Below are 26,108 nucleotides of genomic sequence, written 5' to 3'. Positions count from 1 at the left end.
TCACCGGAGCGATTCCCCAATCATAATTCTGATCAACCGCGTCACCAATCAGAGCTCCATAACAGCCACTTAACCAATCATAGGTCCGTTCAACACTCCTACCAATCAAAGCTCCGTCTACCTGCTTATCGATTGCTGGATGAATTCACCAATCAAAGCTCCATTGTCCTTCTTCACCAATCAGAGATCCTCATATTTTCATCCAGTCTGGAGCCCTGCACCAATCGGGTTTAGGTCACTGTCAGTCTGTTGACACTAAGAAGGCGCTTCATTGGTTGGACGTTGCCGGAAGTGCCTGAGGATCATAGTGAGTTGAGGTGCAACTTCACGTTTGAAGCGGCGCAGATGTAAAAATGGAAGGTATGACTTCATTATTTTGCATCAGAATTTGCTCAGCTTTTGCTTTATGACGTTTGAGGGTGCATTTCGAAATATAGAGGATTTATTATATCAGCCACATCTTAAAACCCTTGGTTTATAGTCAGTAATGGCACGTGTTTCATTTTGGAGGATATGAATGCATTTTTTTACGTAAAGAAATTCTTTGCAATTGTTGCAGAGCAGAGGTAGACCATTCGGTCCGTCATGGCTCTTCCAATGAAAATGCACTTAGTGCCATTCTCCCCGTAACCCCGCACATTCTCCCTTTTCCGATACCAGCCCAGTTCTGCCGAAGGGTCGTGAGGACTCGAAACGTCAACTCTTTTCTTCTCCACCGATGCTGCCAGACCTGCTGAGTTTTTCCAGGTAATTCTGTTTTTGTTTTGGATTTCCAGCATCCGCAGTTGCTTTTAGCTTTTTGTTTTTAATTCTCTTTTGAATGCTTCGATTGAACCTGCCTTCACCACACTCAGGCAGTGCATTCCAAACCTTAACCACTCGCTGCGTGAATAAGTTTTTTTCTTCTCATGTTGCTTTAGCTTCTTTTGCTAATTGCTTTAAATCTGTGTGCCCTCCCATTCTCATGCGTCTTCATTGGAAATAAAAGGTAATATAGGTGGATTAAAATCCACAACCACACGTGCCACGAGCCCTCTGGCTGTTCGACTATAACTGCTTGTACTTACATAGTGCCTTTAACAAAATATAACATTCTGAAGTGCTTCACAGGAGTGTTATCCAACAAAATTGCAGTGTATTGTGCTCAAGGAATGGTATTCCTAAATCTCAGGATAAACCAGAAGGGCAAATTCTGCCAAAAATCCACTCCTATTGACAAAATGTTATGAAAAAAATGTAAGATACTATCTAGCTATTAAGAACAACCTCAACAGCTTGTATTTATGTTGCAACTTTCAACATAACAGATGTCCCAAGGTGTTTCACAGAAGTGTTATGAAACAAAGCTTGATATCTAGCTACATAAGGTGATATTAGGGCAGATGGCCATAAGCTTGGTCAAAGAGGTAGGTTTTATGGCGTGTAAGGGAAGAAAGGGAGGTTAGGTAGGTAGAGCAGTTAGAGCAGTTTAGAGAGGGAATTCCAGAGCTTAGGGACAAAATCAAAAAACAAAAATGCTGGAAAAACTCAGCAGGCCTGACAGCATCTGTGGAGAGAAAGACAGAGTTAATGTTTCGAGTCCGTATGACTCTTTAAAGCTAAAGGGAAGTAGAAATGTGGTGAAATATATACTGTTTAAGGGAGGTGGAACAGGTGAAGATGGATAGAAGGCCAGCAATAGGTGGAGGCAAAGGAGAGATTGCAAAAGATGTCATAAACAAAAGGTCAAAGGGTTCGCTGCTCCCAATGCGGTTTCCTCTACATTTGAGAGACCAAACGCAGACTGGGTGACCGCTTTCCGGAACACCTTTGGTCAGTCTGCAAGCATGACCCAGACCTTCCTGTCGCTTGCCGTTTCAACATCCCATCCTGCTCTCATGCCCACGTGTCCGTCCTTGGCCTGCTGCAATGTTCCAGTGAAGCTCCGATTAGGCACTTTACAGCCTTCCGGACTTAACATTGAGTTCAACAACTTCAGACCATGAACACTCTCCTCCATCCCCACCCCTTTTTGATCCCCCCCTTTCCATATTCATTTTTATTTTTTATTTATTTTCATTATTACTATTTTAAAAAATTATTTCCATTTTTATTGTTTTAACCCCAGCTTTTAGCCTTTGAGCTCCTTTCCCACCACCATCCCCTCCCCTCACCCACACACAGACTAGGGCCATTTGTCACTTTCCAGAGTGCTTACCCTGGTCCTGCCATTATCACATTCTGCTTTCCACTCTTAATGTCACCATTAGCACCTCCTTTAGCCAGTACCCCCACTATTAACAACCCTTTGACCTTTTGTTTATGACATCTTTTGCAATCTCTCCTCTGCCTCCACCTATCGCTGGCCTTCTATCCAGCTTCACCTGTCCCACCCACCCCCTTAAACAGTATATATTTCATCACATTTCTACTTCCCTTTAGCTCTGAAGAAGAGTCAAATGGACTCGAAATGTTAACTCTGTCTTTCTCTCCACAGATGCTGTGAGACCGCTGAGTTTTTCCAGCATTTTTTTGCTTTTGGTTTTTGTTTCAGATTTCCAGCATTCGCAGTATTTTGCTTTTATCCAGAGCTGAAGGCATGGCAACCAATGGTGGAGGATTAAAATAGGTCATGCTCAAGATACCAGAGGTAGAGGAGCACAGATATCTGAGGGTTATGGGTTGGAGGAGATTACGGGTATAGGGAGGGGTAAGACCGTAGAGGGATTTGAAGATAAGGATGGTAATTTTAAAATGGAAGTGTTGCTTGACTGGAAGCGAATGTAGGTCTGTGAGCAAAGGGCTGATGGGTAAATGGGATTTGTTGTAAGGACATGGGTAGCAGAATTTAAAGAGGGTAGACCAGCTTGGAGTGTGTTGGAATAGTTAAGGGGTAACAAAAGCATGGGTGAGGATTTCAGCAGATGAGTTGAGTCATAGATAGTCAGGTGATGGAAATAGGTAGTCTCAGTGATATGTGTTTGGAAGCTCATCTTGGGGTCAAATATGACAAAAAGGTTGCCAACAACGTGGTCAGTCTCAGATGGTTCCCAGGGAGAGGGATGTAGTTAGTAGCTGGCGAACAGAGTTTGTGGTGGAGACTGAAGTCAGTGTTACCAAGGGAGGCAACAACACATTCAAGGGCTTTAGAGAGGAAAGGGAGTTTGAAGATGGTGCAGTAGTTTGCAAGGAGGGTGGGGTGAAGTCGATGCAGCAACCTGAAAGTTGCTGTGCACAGGTTGGCCCTTTTAAATTATTGTGTGTGAGAGAGACATGTATTTTTTTTTTAAAAATTAAAGGGGCCATACTGAAACAATCTCCTGCAAACTCCAAATAAATTAGAGGAAATGCTGGGTCAAAGGTTGATGTTGGCAGATTTAAAGGAGAGAGGGACAGTACCTGAAGAGGAAAAACCGGTAACAATATTGGCTAACAAGGGAGCCGGCAGGGGAAGTTGTGTGGTCAGCAGATTAATAGGAATAAGGTACAGGGAACAGGAGATGAGTATCGAGGACAAGACGAGCTCTGAAAAGGCATAATGGGAAGTAGGAGAGAAACTAGAGGAAGATGCACGTTCAGGGCTTGCTTGGTGGGGGGGGGGGGGGGGGGGGGGGGTGGTTGGGTTTGGGGGTAGGGGTGGGGGTTGGGGGGGGACGCATTTAGAAGAAATTTGGTCCAGTGGGTTAGTGGAAGCAGCCCAGACCAAGATCCTTGCAGTTATTGTTGGAGATTAGCATGGAAGATGGAGAGGGGTTTAAAAAGACCGTTTGCAGTAGAGAAAAGCAGTTGGGAGTTATCTTTTCATTTGAATAGTGCAGTGCAGTTTTAGCAGATGAGAGCAGGACCTGATGGTGCTTTGTGTGGTCCAACCAGACCTGGCAGTGAATGCCTAAACCAGTTGTCCACCATATCCTCTCAAGTCTGTGAGACTTGAAATTAAAAGCGGTGATGAGGGCCATACCAGGGGAAACGGCCGGAGTGGGAGAGAATAATAGTTTTTTTTGGGAATTAGTGTATTAAAGGTGAGATGAGGGTGCCATTGAGCAAATCAGTAACTGGAGAAATTTCATGGTAAACAGAGTGCCAAAGGCTAGAAATTTGGGGTGTTGAAGTGCAGTTTGTAAGTGAATTGGGTGATAGTTTTTTTTCAGGGGCAGATACGGAACAAAATTGGGTTGGGACATGAAGGGGGATGTGGAGAGTGGCAGAAGGAAAAATCAGATAATGTCATGTGTGATTGATACTGTTAAACTGAACCCAGCTCATTGTTTAGGGAAACTCTCTGTGATGAGGTTGTTACTCCAACCTGAAATAATGAAAACATATTACCACAGTTGTCAATCTGATCTTATATATACTTGTTGAGCTTTTGTCTCAAATATATATTAAGATAATGCAACAAGATGACTATGTTTGTGAAAAACCTTTGTAAAAACATTAAAGACTGCATCCCCCTTCCGGTGGTTTTCTATTTGTCAGGAAGATATAATAATTTTCATAATATTATTGGAATTTATTGTAAAGTAGTGGGGTTTGTGTCTATGTGTGTGTGTGGGACTTAATTGAATTAAAGGCAGCTGGTTTGACAGCTTTGATGTGTCAGAAGATAAGCTAGGTTTGAAATGTTAAACAAAAAATAAAAAATACCTGGAAAAACTCAGCAGGTCTGGCAGCATCGGCGGAGAAGAGTACAGTTGACATTTCGAGTCCTCATGACCCTTCAACAGAACTAAGTAAAAATAGGAGAGGGGTGAAATATAGCTGGTTTTGTGGGGAGGGGGGTGGCTGTTGGGACAAGCAAGCAGTGATAGGAGGAGATAACCAAAAGATGTCACAGACAAAAGAACAAAGAGGTGTTGAAGGTGGTGATATTATCTAAAAGAATGTGCTAATTAAGAATGGATAACAGGACAAGCAAGGTACAGATAGCTCTAGTGGGGGTGGGGTGAAATAAGACTAAAAGGGCATAAAAGGTATAGATAAATGATCGGTGGAATACATTAAAAATAATGGAAATAGGTGGGAAAAGAAAAACTTATATAAATTATTGGAAAAAACAAAAAGGAGGGGGAAGAAACGGAAAGGGGGTGGGGATGGAGGAGGGAGTTTAAGATCTAAAATTGTTGAACTCAATATTCAGTCCGGAAGGCTGTAAAGTGCCTAGTCGGAAGATGAGGTGCTGTTCCTCCAGTTTGCGTTGAGCTTCACTGGAACAATGCAGCAAGCCAAGGACAGACATGTGGGCAAGAGAGCAGGGTGGAGTGTTAAAATGGCAAGCGACAGGGAGGTCTGGGTGATGCTTGAGGACAGACCGAAGGTGTTCTGCAAAGCAGTCACCCAGTCTGCGTTTGGTCTCTCCAATGTAGAGGAGACCGCATTGGGAGCAACGAATGCAGTAGACTAAGTTGGGGGAAATGCAAGTGAAATGCTGCTTCATTTGAAAGGAGTGTTTGGGCCCTTGGACGGTGAGGAGAGAGGAAGTGAAGGGGCAGGTGTTGCATATCTTGCGTTCGCATGGGGAGGTGCCGTAGGAGGGGGTTGAGGAGTAGGGGGTGATGGAGGAGTGGACCAGGGTGTCACGGAGGGAACGATCCCTATGGAATGCCACCAGGGGGGGTGAAGGGAAGATGTGTTTGGTGGTGGCATCATGCTGGAGTTGGCGGAAATGGTGGAGGATGATCCTTTGAATGCGGAGGCTGGTGGGGTGATAAGTGAGGACAAGGGGGACCCTATCATGTTTCTGGGAGGGAGGAGAAGGCGTGAGGGCAGATGCGCAGGAGATGGGCTGGACACGGTTGAGGGCCCTGTCAACTACCGTGGGTGGAAAACCTCGGTTAAGGAAGAAGGAGGACATGTCAGAGGAACTGTTTTTGAAGGTAGCGTCGTCAGAACAGATGCGACGGAGGCGAAGGAACTAAGAGAATGGGATGGAGTCCTTACAGGAAGCTGGGTGTGACGAGCTGTAGTCGAGGTAGCTGTGGGAGTCGGTAGGCTTGTAATGGATATTGGTGGACAGTCTATCACCAGAAATTGAGACAGAGAGGTCAAGGAAGGGAAGGGATGTGTCAGAGATGGACCATGTGAAAATGATGGAGGGGTGGAGATTGGAAGCAAAATTAATAAATTTTTCCAGGTCCCGATGAGAGCATGAAGCAGCACCGAAGTAATCATCGATGTACCGGAGAAAGAGTTGTGGGAGGGGGCCGGAGTAGGACTGGAACAAGGAATGTTCCACATACCCCATAAAGAGACAGGCATAGCCCTGGCCCATGCGGGTACCCATAGCTACATCTTTTATTTGGAGGAAGTGAGAGGAGTTAAAGGAGAAATTGTTCAGTGTGAGAACAAGTTCAGCCAGACGGAGGAGAGTAGTGGTGGATGGGGATTGTTGGGGCCTCTGTTCAAGGAAGAAGCTGAGAGCCCTCAAACCATCCCAGTGGGGGATGGAAGTGTAGAGGGATTGGACATCCATGGTGAAGAGGAGGCGGTTGGGGCCAGGGAACTGGAAATTGTTGATGTGATGTAAGGTGTCAGAGGAATCACGGATGTAGGTGGGAAGGGACTGGACAAGGGGAGAGAGAAGGGCGTCAAGATAGCGAGAAATGAGTTCCGTGGGGCAGGAACAGGCTGACACAATCGGTCTGCCAGGCCAGTCCTGTTTGTGGATTTTGGGTAGGAGGTAGAAGTTTGAAATGTTAAGTAGGTAAACATAGGTGAAGTTTTAGAATGTGAGGTGTAACGGGAACATTTGCATTTTTAAATAAACCAGACTGGCTTGAATTCAAAAGAGGAGGTGAAATGTTCTACCTAGCCAGGAGAAGTTAAGAAACAACGTGTTTATTTTTCCTGAAGAATACTGGTAAAATTGGTACTATAATAGATTGTTATTATTAGAGAGGTAAAGTCCAAAGACATGGTGAAACAATGGGAATTTGCATTCAAAGGGGAAATATGTATAAAGGAAATGAGGATGTGTGTAGGAAAGAAGGAATTCTAAGATCTAACAAGTGTGAAAAGCCTCCAGCATCTAAGCCTCAAGCTGCTGTCTAAAGAAACTGAAGTTAAGAAAACTCACTTTGAATTAGACTGTTCAGGGTACCGTGCTACTTTGCCTGGGTCTTTTAAAATGTGTTTTTACTGTTGCCTTAACGGAGGTATAAGTGGGAGCTAGATTAATTAGGGGATTAAGAAGTTGTAGCAATTTGTAGATCTATGCATGTGCTTAAAATAATTTCCTCTATAAATTAAACCTTTATTAAGTTTTGTAAGAAACCTATAAGACTTGGTGGCCTTTTTACTGAATTCAAAGTCCACATCTCAAAATAAGTACAAATTGTAAATAGTTGTGGCAGCTGCTTCAAGTTTCCTTCTGGGATTTGGTCAGCTTGGCATTTACCATCTGCCTGCTATAACAGTATTTGACTCTGAGATGAGCTTCCCACCCCATCACCAAGATGGACTGCTAGCACCTCTGTAACATCACCTAACTCTCCCCTGCCTCAGCTTATCTGCTTTTGAAATCCATGCTTCAGCTTATCTGCTGCTGAAACCCCTGCTATCTATTCTAATGGCCTTCAGTCTGCCACCCTATGTAAACTTGAGCTCATCCAAAACTTTGCTGCCTGGTTTCTAACTTGCCCAGCCCCCGTTCGCTCATCACCCCTGTGCTTGCTAGCTTACATTAGCTCCAGATCTGGCAACGCCTCAATTTTTAAATTTTCATTTTTGTCTTCAAATCCATCCATGGCACTGCTGCTCACTTTGTAACCTCCTGCACCTCTACAACCCTTAAATCTCGACACTCCTCCAATTCTGGCCTGGTGTGCGTTCCCAGTTTTAATTTCTGCATGGATGGCGACCGTGCTTTCAGCTGTCTATGTCCAGAGCACTGGAATTACCTTTCTAAACCTTTATCTGTCTATCCTCCTTTTTGAGACACTCCTTAAAACCAACCTGTTTGACTAAGCTTTTGGCCATCTGCCCTAATATCTCCTTGCATGACTCCATGTCAGATTTGGCTTGGATTATGTTCCAAGGCACTACACAAGAGCATTAAGGTCCTATATAAATGCAAGTTTTTGTTATATCTTTGAATCTATTGGTGTAAAGTTAAATTGTCGGTAATTAAGGTTTATTGCTGATTTCTTTTGTAAAAATCATTGTATTTATGTTTGTTTTTAATAGCTCCAAGTACTAGCTCAGGCTTAATAACTCCAAGAAAGAAAGACATGAACAACAGTGCCAGAAAAATAAAGGACATTGCTGCAGACTGGCATAACTTCATGCTGAAATGGGAAACGTTTAATGACACAGGATTCTCAATAGCAAATAAAATTGTTAATATTAAACTCAGCAACCAGTATGTATTACCTTAACTAAGGTTTCTATAAGTAAAACTTTGCAATCACGTGTTTAAGCTTTCTTTTTAAAATGCGTGCCCTTGGCAGTGAATTTATTCATAAATGAATCCTTACCTCATGCCTTTCCTTTCTGCAACATTTCAGTTTAAGCTGTTGTGCTTTAAAGGGATCATTGTTAAAGCATTGCAAGTGTTTTTGGAAAATAGCAAACATGACTTCTGAACAAATTTTGAAAAATAATTTAATTATTCTAAATGTTGGTTATCACTAGTAGCTAAAGTAAGACTTGTTTCCTCAATCAAATTCTGTCACACAACAATTTTATTTATCTCAAGATAAGTAATAAAACAGCTGTGAACAAACATCTGCATTATATGATTATTTTCTTTTGAGTCAGACAATTGCTGTTTTCATAATCAAAATGCACAAATAAACCTATGCATTTGATATTTTTAATGAGATATTTGTTTAAAAAGCATGAATCAATTAACTTGGGAAGCTAAACATTAATGCCCCTCAAGAATGGAATCTGACTAGATTTATTCCTTGTACATTTGTAGTGTTTATTATTCAATTGCCATTAAACAAAATATTTTGTCCACAATCTGAGAATTTCTTTTAAACTGTTCATGATACTGACATTCTACCCATGTATTAATTTCTTTAGGAGAGAAAGTGAAATCAAGCTGGAAGCATTTGAAGGAGAGGATGCTAACTCTAATCTTGGAAAGGCTAACTTCCAGTATAACACTGAACTGGAGGAATGTTGTACTGAGTTGCTCAATATTCTTGACAAAATGGTATGAATAGTGGAAAAAACTTAGTCATCCTTTAAACTGTCAATCTATGGTTGCAATTGGCCTATTTGCTGAACTGCTGGGGCTCTGGCCTTACATCACAAAGCATGAATTTGAACCACAGCATTCTCATTTAAATTAGTTTATCCACATTATTTGAGCTTCTTCAGTTCTACGCAGTGGATGCATTGTTTAGGCACACTAATTAATTGCTCAATAATAGTGGTGATAGTCCTTGTAGGCATGCTGTGTGTCTGTTTGGGTTCTTGAATGGAGTCATAAGCCTTGTCAAGAGGGATGTCTCTTATTGTAAAGTAGCCCATTTGGCATGTCACTGAATGGTTGCTCCACTTTCTGGACCATGGGAGGAAGCGCACTGCAGTACACCGAGTGTTTCCGCATTTGTGCTCACATGCTGTTCAATGCTGCAAGAAGTGGAGGACAAGGACATGATGTCCAGCACATCCTCAAAACCGGAGGGGCAGCACAGAAAACTGGTGCAGCATGAATGAATCAGCACTATTGGCAGGAAAACATGCACAGATCTGTTTGATGTGTTGCACATTCAGGTTATTTTAACTGATGAAAGATGCCAGGCTGGTGATTGGGAGCACACAGGACAATATGGGTGCAGCCTGTGGCATTGTAGACCCTGTAGATATCCAGTCCACTGTACTTTGGCTTCTCTGTCCATGGGGAATATGACACGTGTTCTTCCTGATGTAGAGAGCCTAAGTGACACCCTGATATGCACAGCAAACAGATGATTGATGTCACCTGCTGCAGCTGGAATAAGCCTGTGGTGTAAGAGCTGTGGAACATGATAGCCCCCAAGTAGTATTGTCTATGACTTGGTTTGGGACTCCTGTGCAGCTCCCCCCTTCTCTCTCCAGTCATGCCTGCTGGTTCCTCTCCTCCTTTAACCTAACTGAAAGACTTACAAGTCCACCCATTATTAGAATCAACCATTTCCATAGCAGACAGAAATCTAACACTAGTACAAATATAATAGTTGATGTCAAAAATACTCTTCTGAAACACATATAACCTTTAAAAGCCCAGAAGTTAACTTGCAGTTGGAGGGCAAACTAGCAACTAACCCATGTGGAGGGGTGAGCCCTTCAAATAAGCACTCTGCAGACTCCTTGTTGCCTGTTAGAATTACAAATCATTTGATATGTTTATCATATGGCAAGTCAGATGTTGGGACAGACCATATTCATAAGTGGGTCTTTTCTGGATTGCTGATTAAGCACAATCACTTGGAACCAGATTCTTATGGCTTAAGGCAGAGCTGTGGCCAGTGAAAAAAATATGAGACTTGAGACAATCTGGTATATCAGACTATGCCAACTTTTTTGTACTGAAATAAATTACTGGCAAAGAAAAAAATTGGGGGGTGATGTTTAAACTGTGACATGGCAAAACCTGAAGCTGCATTTACGGCAATTAGTAAGCCAGCAAAAACGTTTTAAAAATACAATTACCATAAAAGCTGCAATGAGTTTTTAAAACCAAAATTGAATTTGAACATTTTACTGAACAAAGAACTATGTTACTGTGAGCTTCTGGGTCACAAAATGCTGAAATCTGAATAATGAACATTTCTGCTTTCTTAGAAAGAAATGAAATAAAAAAGAGAATAAGATCTTGCATTGAGCCATGTCAAAAGTCACCTTATAATATTACAATGTTGCAGATTTCTTAGTTACTATGTGTTTGTACCTATTTGAGGAAGAATCCCTGCTAGCAAGAAGTGAAGATATCTCTGTAATGCTTGAACAGAACCATTTAAAATGATGAGAGATATTTAACAATTAGTCAAAATCTTACTTTGTTTTTGGACCCTACTCCAGTGCATTTTGTTTTGTATTTTATCATTGCTGTGTTGCACATCATCTTTAATCCACAAGTACAACTTTGAAAGACACTAAAACTTAGACACTTCAATAAAATTATACCTTGATAACTTTTACATAATTGAAATAACTTTCCTAAGTTTCTGAGACGAACCATTCACAAATTTAAGCAGTACAGAAATGTATATTTGTCTTAGTTTTACTATTTATGATATTCAGGTAAGTGCTTGCTAGTCAGGATAGTGAATGTATCCATGATCAATACCTCAATTGTTTCATTGAGTACAATGGTAAAATCAAATGCAGTTGCTTAGGCCAATGTGCAATTTAAATGTTACAATTCTTGCATCATCTTTTTCAGGTCAAACTGGTATTAAAGATGGAAAGGCTTTGTGCAACCATGAAAGGAATACTTGACCTTGACACCTATCAATATGGTGAAACTGGAAGGGAAATGCCCCTTTTTCATACATGGCCCACAAAATATTTCTGTACGGTTAATTTAAATATTAAATGAATGTCAGATTTTGTTAACCATTGGAGTAATAAATTGTAGAACTCGCTGTTTCCTTATGACCTGCTTCCACTTGCCTGTGAAAGGTGACGTTCTTTTCCATGAGGAATGGTGACTAGTTGTTGATTCATAGGAAAATTAACACATTTCTATTGATTTTTGTAATTTGAGAGACATACGCTGAAAATGATTTGGATGTGGGGATCAATTGTAATATTTCCATGTTTGCTGATGATTAAACTAAGGAATTTAAGTTAGGAGGATGCAAGGAGGCTTCAAGCAGACTTGGACAGGCTAAGTGAATGGGAAGGAACATGGCAGATGGAATATAATGTCAATAAGTTTGAAGTTGTCCACTTTGGTAGAAAAAAGACAGGTTATTTCTTAAATGGAGAGAGGGTGGGAAGTGTTGGTGTCCAAAAGGACCTGGGTGTCCTCGTTCGAGTTATTGAAAGCTAGCATGCAAATGCAACAATCAATAACGAAGGCTTCATCCCAAGTGGGTTTGAGTACAGAATCAATTGCTGCAATTGTATAAGAGCCTTGGTGAGACCACACCTGGGTATCGTGTACAATTTTGGCCTCCTTATCTAAGGAAGGATGTACTTTCCATAGAGGGAGTGCAACAGAGGTTCACAAATTAATCCCTGGGAGGGGTCAGGATTGTTTTATGAGGAGAGATTCTGTATTCTCTAGAGTTTCAAAGAACAAGCAGTGATCTGATTGAAACTTAAAATATTTAAAGGGCGTGACAGGATGGATGTAGTTAGGATGTTACCCCTGGCTGGTGAGTCCAGAACCAGGGAATATTTCAAAATAAAGGATAGGCCATTTAAGATTGAGATGAGTAATTTCTTCAGAGGGTGGTGATTCTTTGGAATTCTCTACCACAGAGGGCAGTGGAAGCTCAATTATTGAGCATATCCAGACAGAAATTGATAGATTTCTGGAGATTAATGACACCGAGAGATATGGAGATAGTGCAGCAATGTATCATTGAGGTAGGCAATCAGCCATGAACTAATTGAATGGCGGACCAGGCTCAAGGGTTTAATGGCCTACTCCTGTTCCTTTGTATTTAGGGGAATGTAAGATTGTTCTTCTACTGTGTTAATCTCTGCTTAATGTAAACATTGGGTTGCAACCTCCCATTTTAAAAATGTTCATCCTTTCCCTTCTAATTTTCTCACATCTTTTCTCAAAGACATGGATCGCATGTTGCACTATGGGTCCATAGGAATTATTGCACTCTAGTAACTTACTAAAGTAGCTATTCATGAGATTTAGCCAGTAACAATGAGCAGGCTAATTGGCAGTAAGGGTGTTGGGCAAACCAACCCAATATGGTCATCTCAAGATAAGCATCCATCATTAATTAATGGGCTTTTTTCCTCCAGCTGTAGTACAGTAAATTTGCAGATCAGACTTTAAGGTTCAGCAATTAATTGCCTTAGGCAGCAAAATTATCAAAGGGAGATTACATAACTGTTCAAAAAGATTAACATTACTGAACTATAGTAGGGACATGTTTCAACATTACTGCTTCACAATTTGACTTTTACATTTATGTACTCAGACTGGGAATGTTCTATTGTAGATTTAAACGCAAGACTCAGCAGGTTACTCATTTGTAACTTTTTTGTTTTAGGTGAAATCTCAGTTGAGTTAACAGAGATGTACAAAAAAGAACTGCAGCTAAAGCACGTAATTGTTCAAGAGATCGCTCACACCAGTAGCTGTGATCTTATGATGGTGGAGTTGTCTGCCTGGCTATACCAGCCTTACATAGAAGAAAAAGCCACACTTCTCAGTGAAAGCATGTTGTTGGAAACTGGACACAGGTCTTTGTAATAAAAACACAACTTGTACCGAGAGATAAATCACCAAATTGCTGTAATATCTGTAGTTCCAACTTGAAAAAGCGTGCATTTGCTTTTAAATGGCTTAGCCATCTATACAGGTTTTAACTTGAAATTGATTGGGCTCAATTTTGAAGATTGTATGAATGGTTGGAACAGAACTTGCATGAACAGCAAAAGAAGTTTCACCCATTATCAAATTTTGTGCTTTTAATGTATGGCAGAATCCAATAAGACAATGATTGTGACAAAAGGCAAAGAAAAAATATATTTATTTTTTTTTAGAAACTTTGAAATACTTATGCTGAAAAAATAATTTTGTTGAAATTATTAAACAATGGTCCTGAAAGATATTTATAGTTGTATTTTGTCTTGCACTCTCAAGCAATGTAAAAACAAAGAATACAAAAAAAAATTGCTGCTGTGGTGGCTTATTTTAAACTGTTCCATATATTGCTAATGTTTAAATGGAGCTTGATGGTAGAATTCAAAGTTTTCACCCTATTAAAACAGCAAGGCAGCTTTTCAAAATATTCAGACCCACGTAGTGAGAAAAGCACAAGTGCTCTGCATTAAGTTCTACAGCAAATATTTATAACAGTTTAACAATGGTGCATAATACACTGTACAAACCAACCTTTGGCTGGCTACAAAGTCGATCCTTGACAGAGAGCAGTTCCATTTTGTAACGGCAACAAAGTAAATGTCATTTGTCTTAAGCAAGAGATGATTAATCACCAATACATCATGAAGAAGTTGTCACATGACAACAATCGCTGTCCAATTGGGCTAAAGAACATTACTGATGGCATTTTAACCACACCATCCAAAGTAAGGCAACAAAGCTGTCTGTCAAGATTACAATGTACTGATAAGCAAGACATTACAAAATATCTGTGTATATTATTAAAAATAGAAAATAAATTCAATTTCTGCTATTTTCATATCAGTCTTTAAATATTCTCATTACTTACAACAGTCAAATTACAGCTCTTTGATAAAGTTTTGTTGTACACTGAAGAAACTAGAAACTACTAACATGCACAACACAGCCATAATACATATTTGATGAACAGCCTGCACAGGTCATGAGCTGATATGTACATAGCATAGAAATGCAACTTTCCCATTTCCACATCCTCAAACCAATACAAAAGGACATCAAGTTTCACATTAAATGCATCACTCACATCGGTTGTAGGAAAAAAGGAACGTGTACTGGGCACTATTGAAAACATGCTGTACATTTACAGCCTTGTAGCTAAGAGATTAAAGGGTTTAGTTCAATCTTTTTCTAACAAAGTTTGCATTTGGATGATAACTAACATTACTCCAGCACTAACTGCAACTCCCATTTCAAAAAATCTGATAGTCTATTTTAAAACTCAAGGATATAGGACTGCAGACTAAAATGACAGATAGCAAATTCTCAAACCAACGTTTTGCATTACAAAAGGGGACACAGAACTGTATTTAAAGGAATTTACCTTAAAGCAACAAACTCGATAAATTATTCTGTCTACTAACCCTGAATTAAAGATAAAGTTAGAGATTTATGAACCCTCAGGAAAAAAAAGGCATATAGCCCAAAAATGCATTGGCACCATACCATTTCGTTGTAAAATTTTACTCAAGCACTTCAGAATTAATATTCTAGGCTTCATCTTCAGTTAGTCTCCTCTTAAAGGTTTTTATCTTTTCAGTTGAACATCTGTGGGCTTCCTAATTAATTTAATGCTGGTATTAAAAGCATTGTGCTCTCTCTTTGGCCATGAGTTCTTAAAATTATTAAGTGATCAAGTTGGATAACCAATCAGTAAAACAAATACAGAAAGAACAAAATACATTCTTGTATTTCAGAACTGTTTTCAAAACTGCAACTTAAGTTCACTGTTTTAAATCAGAAACTACCAAATGCTTTCATGCAACTTGAAGGCCTTTAGCAAATTTAAATAAACTAAAGGTTTGTTCTCATCTACAACTGATATTTTGGAACACATTACAGGTTAATTTTAACATTTACCTGTTTTGAGATGAATTACAAAATGAGGTTAAATAATTAAGATTTTAGAAAAACTTTCAATTAACAAAGCAAGAGATTTATATTTATTATAATTTTTTCATGGAAGTACAATTAATCTTTTAATGGCAGTTTCAAAAATCGGCAGTAGAAGGTATACAAATACTATATTGGCAAAATAGTCATTTCCAATAAGCAATAAGGAGTCAAAGATAAAGATGCAAAGAAAAAAACATTCAAGTTCAGTGCAGCAACATCACATTTTCTGGTCTATTGTAGTCACATCTATGTTCCAGAGTACAAACTTCAATATAAATGTACCTGGGTTCATTCACTCTTTCAAACATCTTGCCAGGCATAATGCAACATTCAGGGTAAACCACTCTTTAAACTTTACATCCACATTTGTACCAGACTTGTTAGCTTGTAGGACAATAAAGTTCAACACAAAATACATTAAGTAATAAAAGTAACACAATAGGAAACAAAGTCTCAAGTTTCTTCTAAAAAAAACAGAACAGCCCTGTTTTTGTATTTTAGCATTTCAATGAACAGCAAGGTTTCTTGTTGTTATTTTTGCTATTTTTTTTTGAGATGGGGGTGAAGGTAGCCCATTTATTGTTCCACTTCAGTTTGTGTTTGTGAAACTAACAGGCCTTCACTTTGTCCTTCCGAGTCCATTGCAAGAAGTGCTTCTACAGTTTCAAAGGGAACACCATCAGGTGTTCGTATGTGCATTGTAGTACCATCAGCATTAGTTACTATAACAATGCCTTCAGATGTCTGTGACACAACCGCAGTTCCTTCATGTGACACAATTAGGCCTTCGGAAGTTTGAATGAATATCTGATCGTGTCCCTGAGCCAACAATTCCTGACTTCCAACAGGTAGTTGAAATTCTAATTCTCCATCTTCTGTCACTGTGCTTTCCAGAATATGTTCTGAACTGTCCTGATTTCTTTGATCAGCATTCTGTTCAAAGTGACCCATTATTTTATTTTGATTGGCTATTTGCAGTCCATTCAACTCTTCAGGAGATACCTGACCATCAAGATCTACTTGGGTAGAGATTTCAGTTTCAAAAGTCTGTTCAGTTTCGTGCTGTCGTAAGTGATTACCTTCAGTGCTACAAACCTCTCCTATAGGCTCCACATCCCGAGACAAAGCATTCTCAAGCTGCTGCATCTGGTCTGCTATGTCAGAATCATTCAGCTGCTCAGTCTGTTCCTGATTGCCAAGCGGATCCTGGTTTCCCATCTGATGCTGCAAATCCTGAACAGAATTGCTTGCTTCAGAACATTTTTGGTTGCCTTTAGCCATATCTGAAAGAAGTGAATTCGGACCAGTCATTTCATCCTCTGATTGCACTGTGGAGGTTAGTTCAGTATCATTCAGCTGTTCTGGAATATTTTGACAAGACAACTGTTCTTGAACCAATTCCTCTGCTGTAATATCTGTGTCCATAGCTAAAAAATCATCTTGTCCTTGTATAGTATTATTTAGGACTTCATTGTGTGCCTCTAACAAGGGGAGTTGAGTACTTGACAGGGTTACTTGAGTTACCTGATAACACAATTCTTCAGAAGTTGATTGTTCTACAGTATTGGAATTTTTAATGTTATTCTCAGAAAGTAACACTCCATCTGTTTGTTTATCGAATACCTGAACAGCTGCTGATCCGTATGTTGTATGTGTATCACAAGCGTCCAGTGTAGGACATTCAGTTTGTTTCTGGCCTACAAAAAAAGAAAACCTCGTGTAAGTAAACAGACCAAATACAGTATACAATGCTGCACGTATACAATGACTCCAAAAAAATTCATGCAACTGGAGTTACTATACTTTTACCCACCCAAATAAAAATTCCAGTTTACCAATTTGGCATTTGGTTCTGAATACATGTGCAACAGCCTATAACTGACCAGAAAAGCAATGCTATGAAATACAAAAGCTAAAAAGTTCACAAAATTATTTTCTTCTTGTGTAGGAAAAAATGGCCATGGTCTACAAGGGCAAATGTTTTTTTCCTGATTTGGTTAAGTAGTAATTTTAATTTCTAACATTTTTAAAAATGTAGAACATTTCTTAAAAACAGTAAATAAAAGGAAAACACAGTAGTGTTTTATAACACTATTCTTTATCTTCTGGGAGAATCTAGCATAGCCTGAAGTGCATAGGTCCTAAAGGTAATGAGTTTAGCTTGCTCAATCCAGCTCCCAGTAGGCACAAATGCTTAGTATGGTTGACCCTTTTTCTTTACATAAAAGTGGAATTATCCCTTAGGTGTCACAATTATGTCACAGTGATTTAGTAATATGATTCTGAGAATGGGATTAAGACACATTGGCCTGAATCTTATATGACCTCCCTGCAGCTAAACCTAGACAAAGTCCTGATGCATGCACAGGCACTGTAATTGCCCAGGAAGTTTGAACTTGCAAACACTACGCACATCTCTCTTACGCTGATCTCGGTTTCGGAGACTTGGGCTAGATATGCGCTACTTACCTTGTTACAATGTCATGGACCATTCACGCTTAAAGAAGAAATCCAAACAAACAGCAATTAACTGACAGAACTATACCACAAGTTTTCATACTAAATAGGATTCTATTATATATCAAAAAGAATTAAATAATGTAGGCACTATTAACACTATAGCTTATAAAGACTTGTGCTATAAACTCAAGTCTACTTTTTCTCTCCACCCCCCCGCCCCCCGCCCAAACCCAAGAGTTTCCTTTTCTTACAAAATCTTTAAGGTTCATTCATTTCTTCTATGGAACCAAACCAAAGTTATATCACAGCTCTCCAGAATCCACTGATTTCTCTTCAGTGTTCCAGTCATTCCCCAAGGTGCAAGAGTCCATGGAGGTCCTGCCATTAGTTTTTGGCTAAGCAACCTTCCACTTTTTTCTTTACTGCCCTCATAACTCTCAAATTCACAGCTCAAGCACGGCCCTCCCTGCAGCTCCTGTGCAGTGGCTTAAAGCATCAGAAAACTCTGTTGATTTCCAGCAGCCCGCAGTTAGGTTTCAATCTGCAACCAAGCTGATTACTTCCAGGACTCCAACTGCAATAAGGTTAACTGGATTTTATTGAGAGGATTACTGGAGATTTCTTCCTTTTAGCTTCCAGCTAAACAAATCTTCCAGTCGTTTTTCCCCTTATTAATTTTATATTATATTGAATACCAGCTCCCAATCATTGGTTGTGTCATGGACAATAGATCTAGCAAATTTTAAAATGTTAACAAACATGTCCCCTCATGTGACTCTGTCACATGAGCAGGGACTTGTTATTAGTGAAATGTTAAAATGTTTATTTAATTTTTAATAGCGGTTGGAAACTTCACCCCGCCCGTGGAGGAGGTTTCCTAAAAAATCCAAAGGCCGCTTGGCCTTTTCGCCTGCCTGCCAACTGTAAGGGCCAGAATTTTGCGCTCGTTGAGCGGGTGCACGCCCGACCTGAATGATTTGTGATGACGTCGAGCTTGCATCCTGATGTCATCGCGCACTCGCATGATATTTCAGTGGGCGGGCGCATGTGAGAGTCAGCAGTGTGCCCGCCAACAATTAACAGACCTATTAAGGCCAATAAAGTACCAATTAAATGAAATTTTTCGCTGCCTGTCCAAACTTACAGTTGGCAGGTAGGTGAAAAGGCCAAGCGGCCTTCGAATTTTTTAGGAAACCTCATCCACAGGTGGGATGAGGTTTCCAACAGCTATTAAAAATTAAATAAAAATATTAACATTTCGCTAATAATTAATAACAAGTCCCTGCTCATGTGACAGAGGGGACATGTTTTTTAACATTTTAAAGTTCTTTGTTTTTAATTCTCAAAACTCCATCTCCGAGGCAGCTCTGTGCCTCAGGGAGCTTTTCCTGCGAGCAAATGCAACATTTCCTGCTCACCTTCCTCCCCCTCCCGCCACCCACAAGCAGCACTGAGCGCTGCAGCACATGTTTCATGCTGCGTGGGCCTTAATTGGCCCGCCAGCATGAAATCGCGGTCGGGCCCAGATCGCAGACGGTAGTCGGCTTCCCGACCGCTCTCGCTCGCCTCCGCCAAGCCCACCCACGAGGGTCTGGTCTGGTTTTATCTCTCGACTTCCAAGGAGCTACATGCTACATAAGACCCAAAGCTGACACTGTCTCTCAGTCTCATAGCTGCTTTTCTAAACATCAACCAGCCTTACGTGTTGGCTGTGCCCTAACCGAATCCTTCATCTTTTACTGAAATAACTGCAAACATCATGTCTCCAGTTGCTTAGCTAAGTAAGCCCATGTGCCATTTAATGTTTTTACCTTTCTAGCTGTTAACTATTTGTCAATTTGGCTCAAACTTTTTAAAGTGTAATAAACTCATGCTTGTTTGAATTGCATTCACTTCAGGATTATTCTCAATTTCTCAATCAGAGTTTTCCATTTGGCTTACATTTAACACTTTAACCTTCTAAAACTGAAAGTTATATTCTAAAACAGGAATTATGAATTAGATATTCGCCATAACCTGGATACTTTGGCAGAAATGTTACAGTTTAAACTCTGGTGTAGCTCAACCTGCCACCCCCACACATAGCACCCCCCTAACCCCCGACCACCCTGCCAATCTGACCAGCCACCCCTCTGACCCCACCACTCAACACCTAACTGACATGACCCACCCACCCCGTGATCTGACCCCACAGATCTGGCCCAGCTAACCCCCCAGCCTGATCCACGCACCCCCCACCACTAATCCAACTACCCATTCGCCCGCTCACCCACTAAAAGACTTGAGACCTAAAAAAATTACACGAATAGGGCAGCTGTCATAAAAATGTGAGTGTCCTCTCTTCACCCATCCCTCCTGCGCTCCCTGGTCTTTCCCAGGAAAGTCTGCGCTGATCCAAATTTTGCCGCAGCCAAGGTCGGAAGTCCCGGCAGGAAGAGCACAAAAAGGTCAGGGCGCAGAGATCTTCGTGGGCAGCAGCAATGCACACAACATTGCCACTGACTGGAAGATCTGGGCCATTATTACCGCAGAGCGTGGGCGCTTTGTCCTGCATCTAATTTGAGCTGAAAATGCTTGATGGTGTCAATGGTGCAAAACATAAAGTATTCACGACCCAGGGCTAAGGTTCTTCTTTTTGAGAGATCAAAATAAAATCATCCTACAGATGTTGACAATAATAGCCTGCAATTTCCTCCGAGTAGCAAAGCTGCAACATTCACCACTGACTGCCCAAAATAATAAATCCGTTACTTGCCTAGGCTGCAGCAAAATCTTCCCCTTCTTCCTGCAGTAAGGCCTGGCATTGAGGCAAGCAAGAGCTTCCAACATGGCACACTGCCAGTGAAGCCATGCCCCTTGAGATGAGCTGAAGACTTACCCCTTCAAGTTCGTCTTCAGTTCAATGACAGGTAACTTTTTTTAAATGATTTTAATACTTTTTGAAACAGGTGCAACACTATTAATAGTATTTAATAGTTTTTAAAAAGTTTGCTGGAGTCTGTCCCTCAGACATTGATACCATCTGCCATGACCCCAACCCAAACCCCACCGCAATGCATTCCTGAGTTTGCTGCTGAGATTAAAGGCAAGGTCTTTGCTTTTCCCAATATTTAGTTGGAGCAAATTTCAGCTCATCCAATACTGGTTGTTGAACAAGCAGGCTGATAATTTGGAGGTTTGAAATGACCGAAGAGAGGTGGTGGTAGTGAGGTACTACTGGGTGCTGTCAGTGTACCTCAAATGTTCTCAGATGATATGACAGAGGGGCAGCATGTAGATGAGAAATAAGAAGGGGCAAAGGATACCCCTGAAGTTCCCCCAAAGATGTAACAAAACAGGAGTGGGAAGAGAAGCCACTGAAGGTGATTCTCTGGCTACAGCTGGATAGATAAGAACAGAATCAGGTGAGTACAGTTCCACCCAGTTGGATAAGAAGAGGCACTAGAGGAGGATGGTGTGGTCATCCATATCAAAAGGTTGCTGACAAGTCAAGGAGGACAAGGAGGGATTACTTTACCGTGATCGCATTCACATTGGATATCATTTGTGACTTTGATAAGGGCCTATTTTGAATATTGTGGCAGGGGCAGAAAGATGATTGGAGGAATTCAAACATGGTTCTTGGAAAGTGGAGTACAAATATGGGAGGCAAAAGCACATTCAAGAACTTGAGAGGAAAGGGAGGGTGGAGATGAGGTGGTATTTCAAGGACAGAGTCATCATGGGTGAGTTTTTCTTTGAAGAGAGGGGTGATGACAGCAGGCCTAGCACTTACTAAGTTAACCACTTTTAATTGCTCCTTAGGTGGTCAACTATGTGAGACTTACTAAAATAATGCTCCATTTCTTCATAATGTCTTATATGAAGCTGCATCAGTGTTCAGAACTTTGGAGTTTCAGGAAAACTAGCTCATCTTGATCCACATCTAGGTTATTAACCATGAAATGGTTAGGACCAGATGCTAAAACTATTTCTGGGAAAGGGGGCACATGTACTAGGTACTCAAGACATACATCAGCAGGGGCTGGACTTCATATTCTGCCTATATCAATTAAAGGTAAGAGGACAATACAGTAAGTCCTTGCTTAAAATTGACTCACTTAACGTTGTTTCTTTTGAACGTTTTAATAAAGTAGTGTCGGTATATTGGTTTAATGTTGCCAGTTTCACTTTAATGTCTTTTGCCACAGACTTCCTCTTCTGTGGCTTGTCTGCTCACATGATTTTCCCCGCAGGGCTTCCACTCTCACCCTCAGCACCTCGTCCTCCCACGCCCAGCCTTGCCTCTCCTCCGTGTCCCTCCCGCCCCCCATTGCTGACTCCTGGCCTTGCTTCTCCCCCAATCCTCTAACCATTGACTCCTGGCCTTAATAGCCTCTTCTTCCCCACCACCCCCCTTTACCAAATCCCTTCCCACCCCGCACCACACCCTTGCCGCCTGGCCTCTTCTTACCCCAAGTCCTTGGGGTCTGTTGTTCAGTAGCTCCCGACTCCTGCTTCTGGCTTTGCTCCTGAACTCGCACTAAGTCCTGGGCTCCATCTAGTGGCAGAGGTTGGTCAGTGCAGGTAGCTGCTAACCGCATTAACCAACTTATGCCACTAGATCGAACCTGGTCAATATAAACATGCTGTGTACGGAGATGAGCAGCGCATCAATTTTTTTTTAAGAATTTCGTTTGTATATTGTATTTCTTTTAAATTTAGTGATGTATTTTACTTTGCAAGTTATTTCAGCTAGGAGTGCTGCACATGTATGAAACAGTATTTCAACTTGTACACTGCTTTCTTCCAGGTGGGAAATGTCCAAAAGAATCCAACTCTGGCTTTAATATTTATTCCTGTGGGAACCTATGATTCAGTTAAAGTTGTTTCACTTGAAGTCACGATTTTCAGGAACGCAACCACAACTTGACTTACCTTAGGATACACCAGAATGACTATCGAAATGTAAAACGACTGACAATATAAACAACATTACCTTCTTCAGTAGTTAAGCTTTGTAGCTGTACTTCTCCAGCTATCTCTGTTCCATTTTGGTTGAAGTTGCTGTCAGTTTCTGCTATAGAGTCATCTATTTTCATTCGTTTTGATGAAGGGGATAAGGTTCCAAAGTCTCTCTGAAGAGGAGCAAAAATACAATTTTAAAGGAAATAAATTTCATTAAAATGAAAGTTTCTCTTAACATATTTCTCAAATGAGGTTCATCACGAGACAGGCTGTTCATGGTGCCAATTAATGTCTGCGCACACTGAACCAAATTGTTCTGCTGAGTAGGCAAGATTAAACAAAGATTTTAGTCCTGTTATTAAGAACATTGTACAACTGAGGAGAGGGACATCAAGTCTTTTAAAAAGCAAATTGCCTTTCTTTGTTCCTATTAATATTTTAATAAAAACAATACTAGCTATTGTCACACAACAATCATTTAACTTGATATATCAGAAATGAATATTATATGTTCCTTTATATTGACATTAAGGAAATCAATATGGATATCCTTCTGTATTCAAATGAAATGCATCACAAGAAAGCAAGAGGGCATCCAAAACGACACAGGGAAAGACTTGCATTTACAGCACCTTTCAAGATCACTGTGACACTCCAAGGCACTTTACAGCAAATCAAGTACTTTTGGAAGATAGTCACTATTGTAGGAAAATATTTTAAATTTGGTCTTTTGTAAACAAAGAATCGAGAAGCATCATGCCACTTGGTCAGCATTTTCAGAAGAGCCCAAAATGACAGAATGGTGCCAGCAAGTGATCCAATATAATTTTTAAAAATTAGTAAATGAATACTCATTAGCAACGTTACCATTCCACGTGTATTCCAGTATGCATTGTCTTACGTTTACAGCATAATTCATCTGGTCTTCTTTAGCCTACCCAAATGACATGCCCAATTTAAGCAGGGCTTACATGCTTAAATGGGGCAGAGGTTGAAAGATTCCAAGGAGCTTCACAAGAGCATCAAACAAAATCTGACACTGAGCTGCAAAATGACGTACAAGGACAGGTGACCAAAAGCTTGATCAAAGAGGTAGGTTTTGAGGACACTAAAAAAGGAGGAAACAGGGGTACAGAGGCAGATGTTTAGGGAAGGAATTCCAGTTCTTAGTGACAAGATAGTTGAAGCTGCAGCCACCAATGGTGGGGCAAGATCAATCAGGAGTGCACAAGAGGCCAATGTTAAAGGAATGCAGAGTCCTTGGAGGGTTGAGGAGGTTACAGAAATATGACAAGGCCATGGAGGGATTTGAATAAAAGCACAAGATTTTGAAATTTGAGGCATAGCTGCACTGGGAGACAATGAAGGTCAGCAATCTCAGGGATGACAGAAAAATAGGACTGAGAGAGAGAGTTAGGCAGCAAAATTTTGGATGAGTTCAAGTTTGCAGAGGGTAAAATATAAGAGACCAGCAGGAGTCACTGGAATAGTCAAGTCTGCAACCCATCAGATTCACTTTTGTCCTTTAGAGAAGGAAACTTATCATTCTTGACGAGTCTGACTTCTGTCTGATGCCAGACCCACAACAATGTGGTTAATTCTCAGCTATCAGTCTTGTCGGGCCATTTCATTCAGTTGTATCAAATTGCTTCGAAAAAGTCTAAGAAGAATAAAACCAGATGGACCATCATGCATTAAGCAATGAACATCTAGCCCATCTAGCCCAAAAAATCCTCCTGACTAATATCTGGGAACCTGTGCCAAAATTGAGAGAGCTACAGCCTCACATAGTCATACATACTTTTCAGTCAATGTCCCTGACTCCTTCATCACCTTCCTGTATGGCCTGTCCCACCAGCAGGTCAAACCCACCAGCAGGTGGCAGTGCTGTGGGAAAGAGGAAGTGCCCGTTGCAATCCTCAACATTGACTGCAGACCCCATGACACCTCATGGCATCAGGTCAAAGATGGGCAAGGAAATCTCCTGCTGACTACCACCTACCGCTCTCCTTCAACTGACGAATTGGTACTCCATGTTGAACATAATTTGGAAGAAGCACCAAAGCTAGCAAGGGCAGATAATGTACTCTGGGTGCAGGACTTCAATGTCACATCAACAAGAGTGGCTTACTGACCATTACTGACCAAGCTGGCCATCCTGAAGGGCAGATCCCCCAGACTAGGCCTGCAGCAGCTGCTGAGATAACCAACAAGGAACTACCTACTTGACCTCATCCTCACCAATCTGCTTGTCATAGGTTCATCTATCCATAACAGCATTGGTAGCAGTGACCACCACACAGCACAGTTCTTGTGCAGCTTTCACACTGAGGACACCCTCCACTTTTTGTGTGGCACTATCACCATGCTAAAAGAGACAGATTCCCAACAAACCTAGCAGCTCAAAACTGGCCACCAATGAGGTGCTGTAAGCATCAGCAACAGCAGAATTGTGTTCCAACATAATATGTAAGCTCATAGCCTAGCATAAAACCACCTACGAATATCATCAAGCCAGGGAATCAATCCTCGTTCAAGTAGGAATGTAGAAGAGCATACCAGGAGCAGTGCCAGGCACACAAAATAAGGTGTCAACCTGGTGAAGCTACAATATAGAACTGCACGCAGGTTAAATAGCAGTAGCAGCTTGCTATAGAGTGTTAATTAATCCCACAAGCAAAGCTCTGCAGTCCCACCACATCCAGTCATGAATGGTGCTGGACAATTAAGCAACAAAAGAGGGAATGTGACCAAAGCTGGGAACTGAACATTCAAGGGTGTTTGACATTTTCAAAGGATAGGAAGAAAAGAAAAGGAAGCGGGCATACTCCCTTAATAAAGGAAGCTATCAGTACAGTAGTGAGAAATTATTTTGGTTTGAAAGATCAAGGTGCAGAATCTGAAACAAAAACAGAAAATGCTGGAAAAACTCAGTAGGTCTAACAGCACCTATGGAGAGAAAAAAAACCCAGAGTTAACGTTTCGAGTCCGTATGACTCTTCTTTAGACCAACAAGTTTGGGCCCTATCCACTGATTTGACTTTGTATCCATACTGCAGTAGACAGAGATTTTAAAGAAAGAACTCAACTCCACAGCTGTGTCTCCAGAAGAACAACCAACTCCGGCATCTACATCTATAAATCCCAAGCACCAAGACCATCAAATTCAGCCTGAAGCCAGTAGAGACTCCAAGCTACAAACTGTGAACTTCTTTTACTTCTTACAGACTCAAATTCGGCCAATCTATCCTCCCCTACTCTTCAATCTGTATTT

General features: G+C 40.8%; 2 protein-coding genes across 3 annotated transcripts in view; one reads left to right on the top strand and one right to left on the bottom strand.

The window, feature by feature from the left end:
* The first annotated feature begins 260 nt into the window (after positions 1-260).
* On the top strand, positions 261-13,721 carry cinp (cyclin dependent kinase 2 interacting protein). Its single transcript, XM_078562405.1, has 5 exons — positions 261-360; positions 8,164-8,338; positions 9,007-9,139; positions 11,357-11,486; positions 13,158-13,721. Exons 1-5 carry the CDS (start codon positions 354-356, stop codon positions 13,358-13,360), a joined length of 648 nt encoding a protein of 215 aa, XP_078418531.1. The 5' UTR covers positions 261-353; the 3' UTR covers positions 13,361-13,721.
* The window catches only part of znf839 (zinc finger protein 839), a 56,648-nt gene continuing 44,162 nt past the window's right edge, over positions 13,623-26,108 (bottom strand). The window contains exons 7-9 of one of the 2 annotated variants that reach the window (XM_078562404.1): positions 22,866-23,004; positions 16,952-17,124; positions 15,986-16,710 (exon numbers count right to left, since the gene is read on the bottom strand). In XM_078562404.1, coding sequence (XP_078418530.1) covers positions 16,597-16,710; positions 16,952-17,124; positions 22,866-23,004 — 426 coding nt within the window. In that variant the 3' untranslated portion in view covers positions 15,986-16,596. Of the gene's footprint in view, positions 17,125-22,865; positions 23,005-26,108 lie in introns of both variants that reach the window. The other variant, XM_078562403.1, reaches the window with a different exon arrangement.

Source organism: Cetorhinus maximus, chromosome 18, assembly GCF_964194155.1.
Source record: "Cetorhinus maximus chromosome 18, sCetMax3.hap1.1, whole genome shotgun sequence".
NCBI classification, from domain to species: Eukaryota; Metazoa; Chordata; class Chondrichthyes; order Lamniformes; family Cetorhinidae; genus Cetorhinus; species Cetorhinus maximus.
The sequence above is the reverse complement of the archived record's forward strand: the minus strand, read 5'-3'. Positions and strand labels throughout refer to the sequence as shown.

Excerpts from the sequence above, each read along its gene's own strand:
- cinp (XM_078562405.1), top strand. Across the intron at positions 8,339-9,006 it reads AATATTAAACTCAGCAACCA|GAGAGAAAGTGAAATCAAGC; the intron begins GTATGTATTACC and ends TAATTTCTTTAG. Across the intron at positions 9,140-11,356 it reads TCAATATTCTTGACAAAATG|GTCAAACTGGTATTAAAGAT; the intron begins GTATGAATAGTG and ends CATCTTTTTCAG.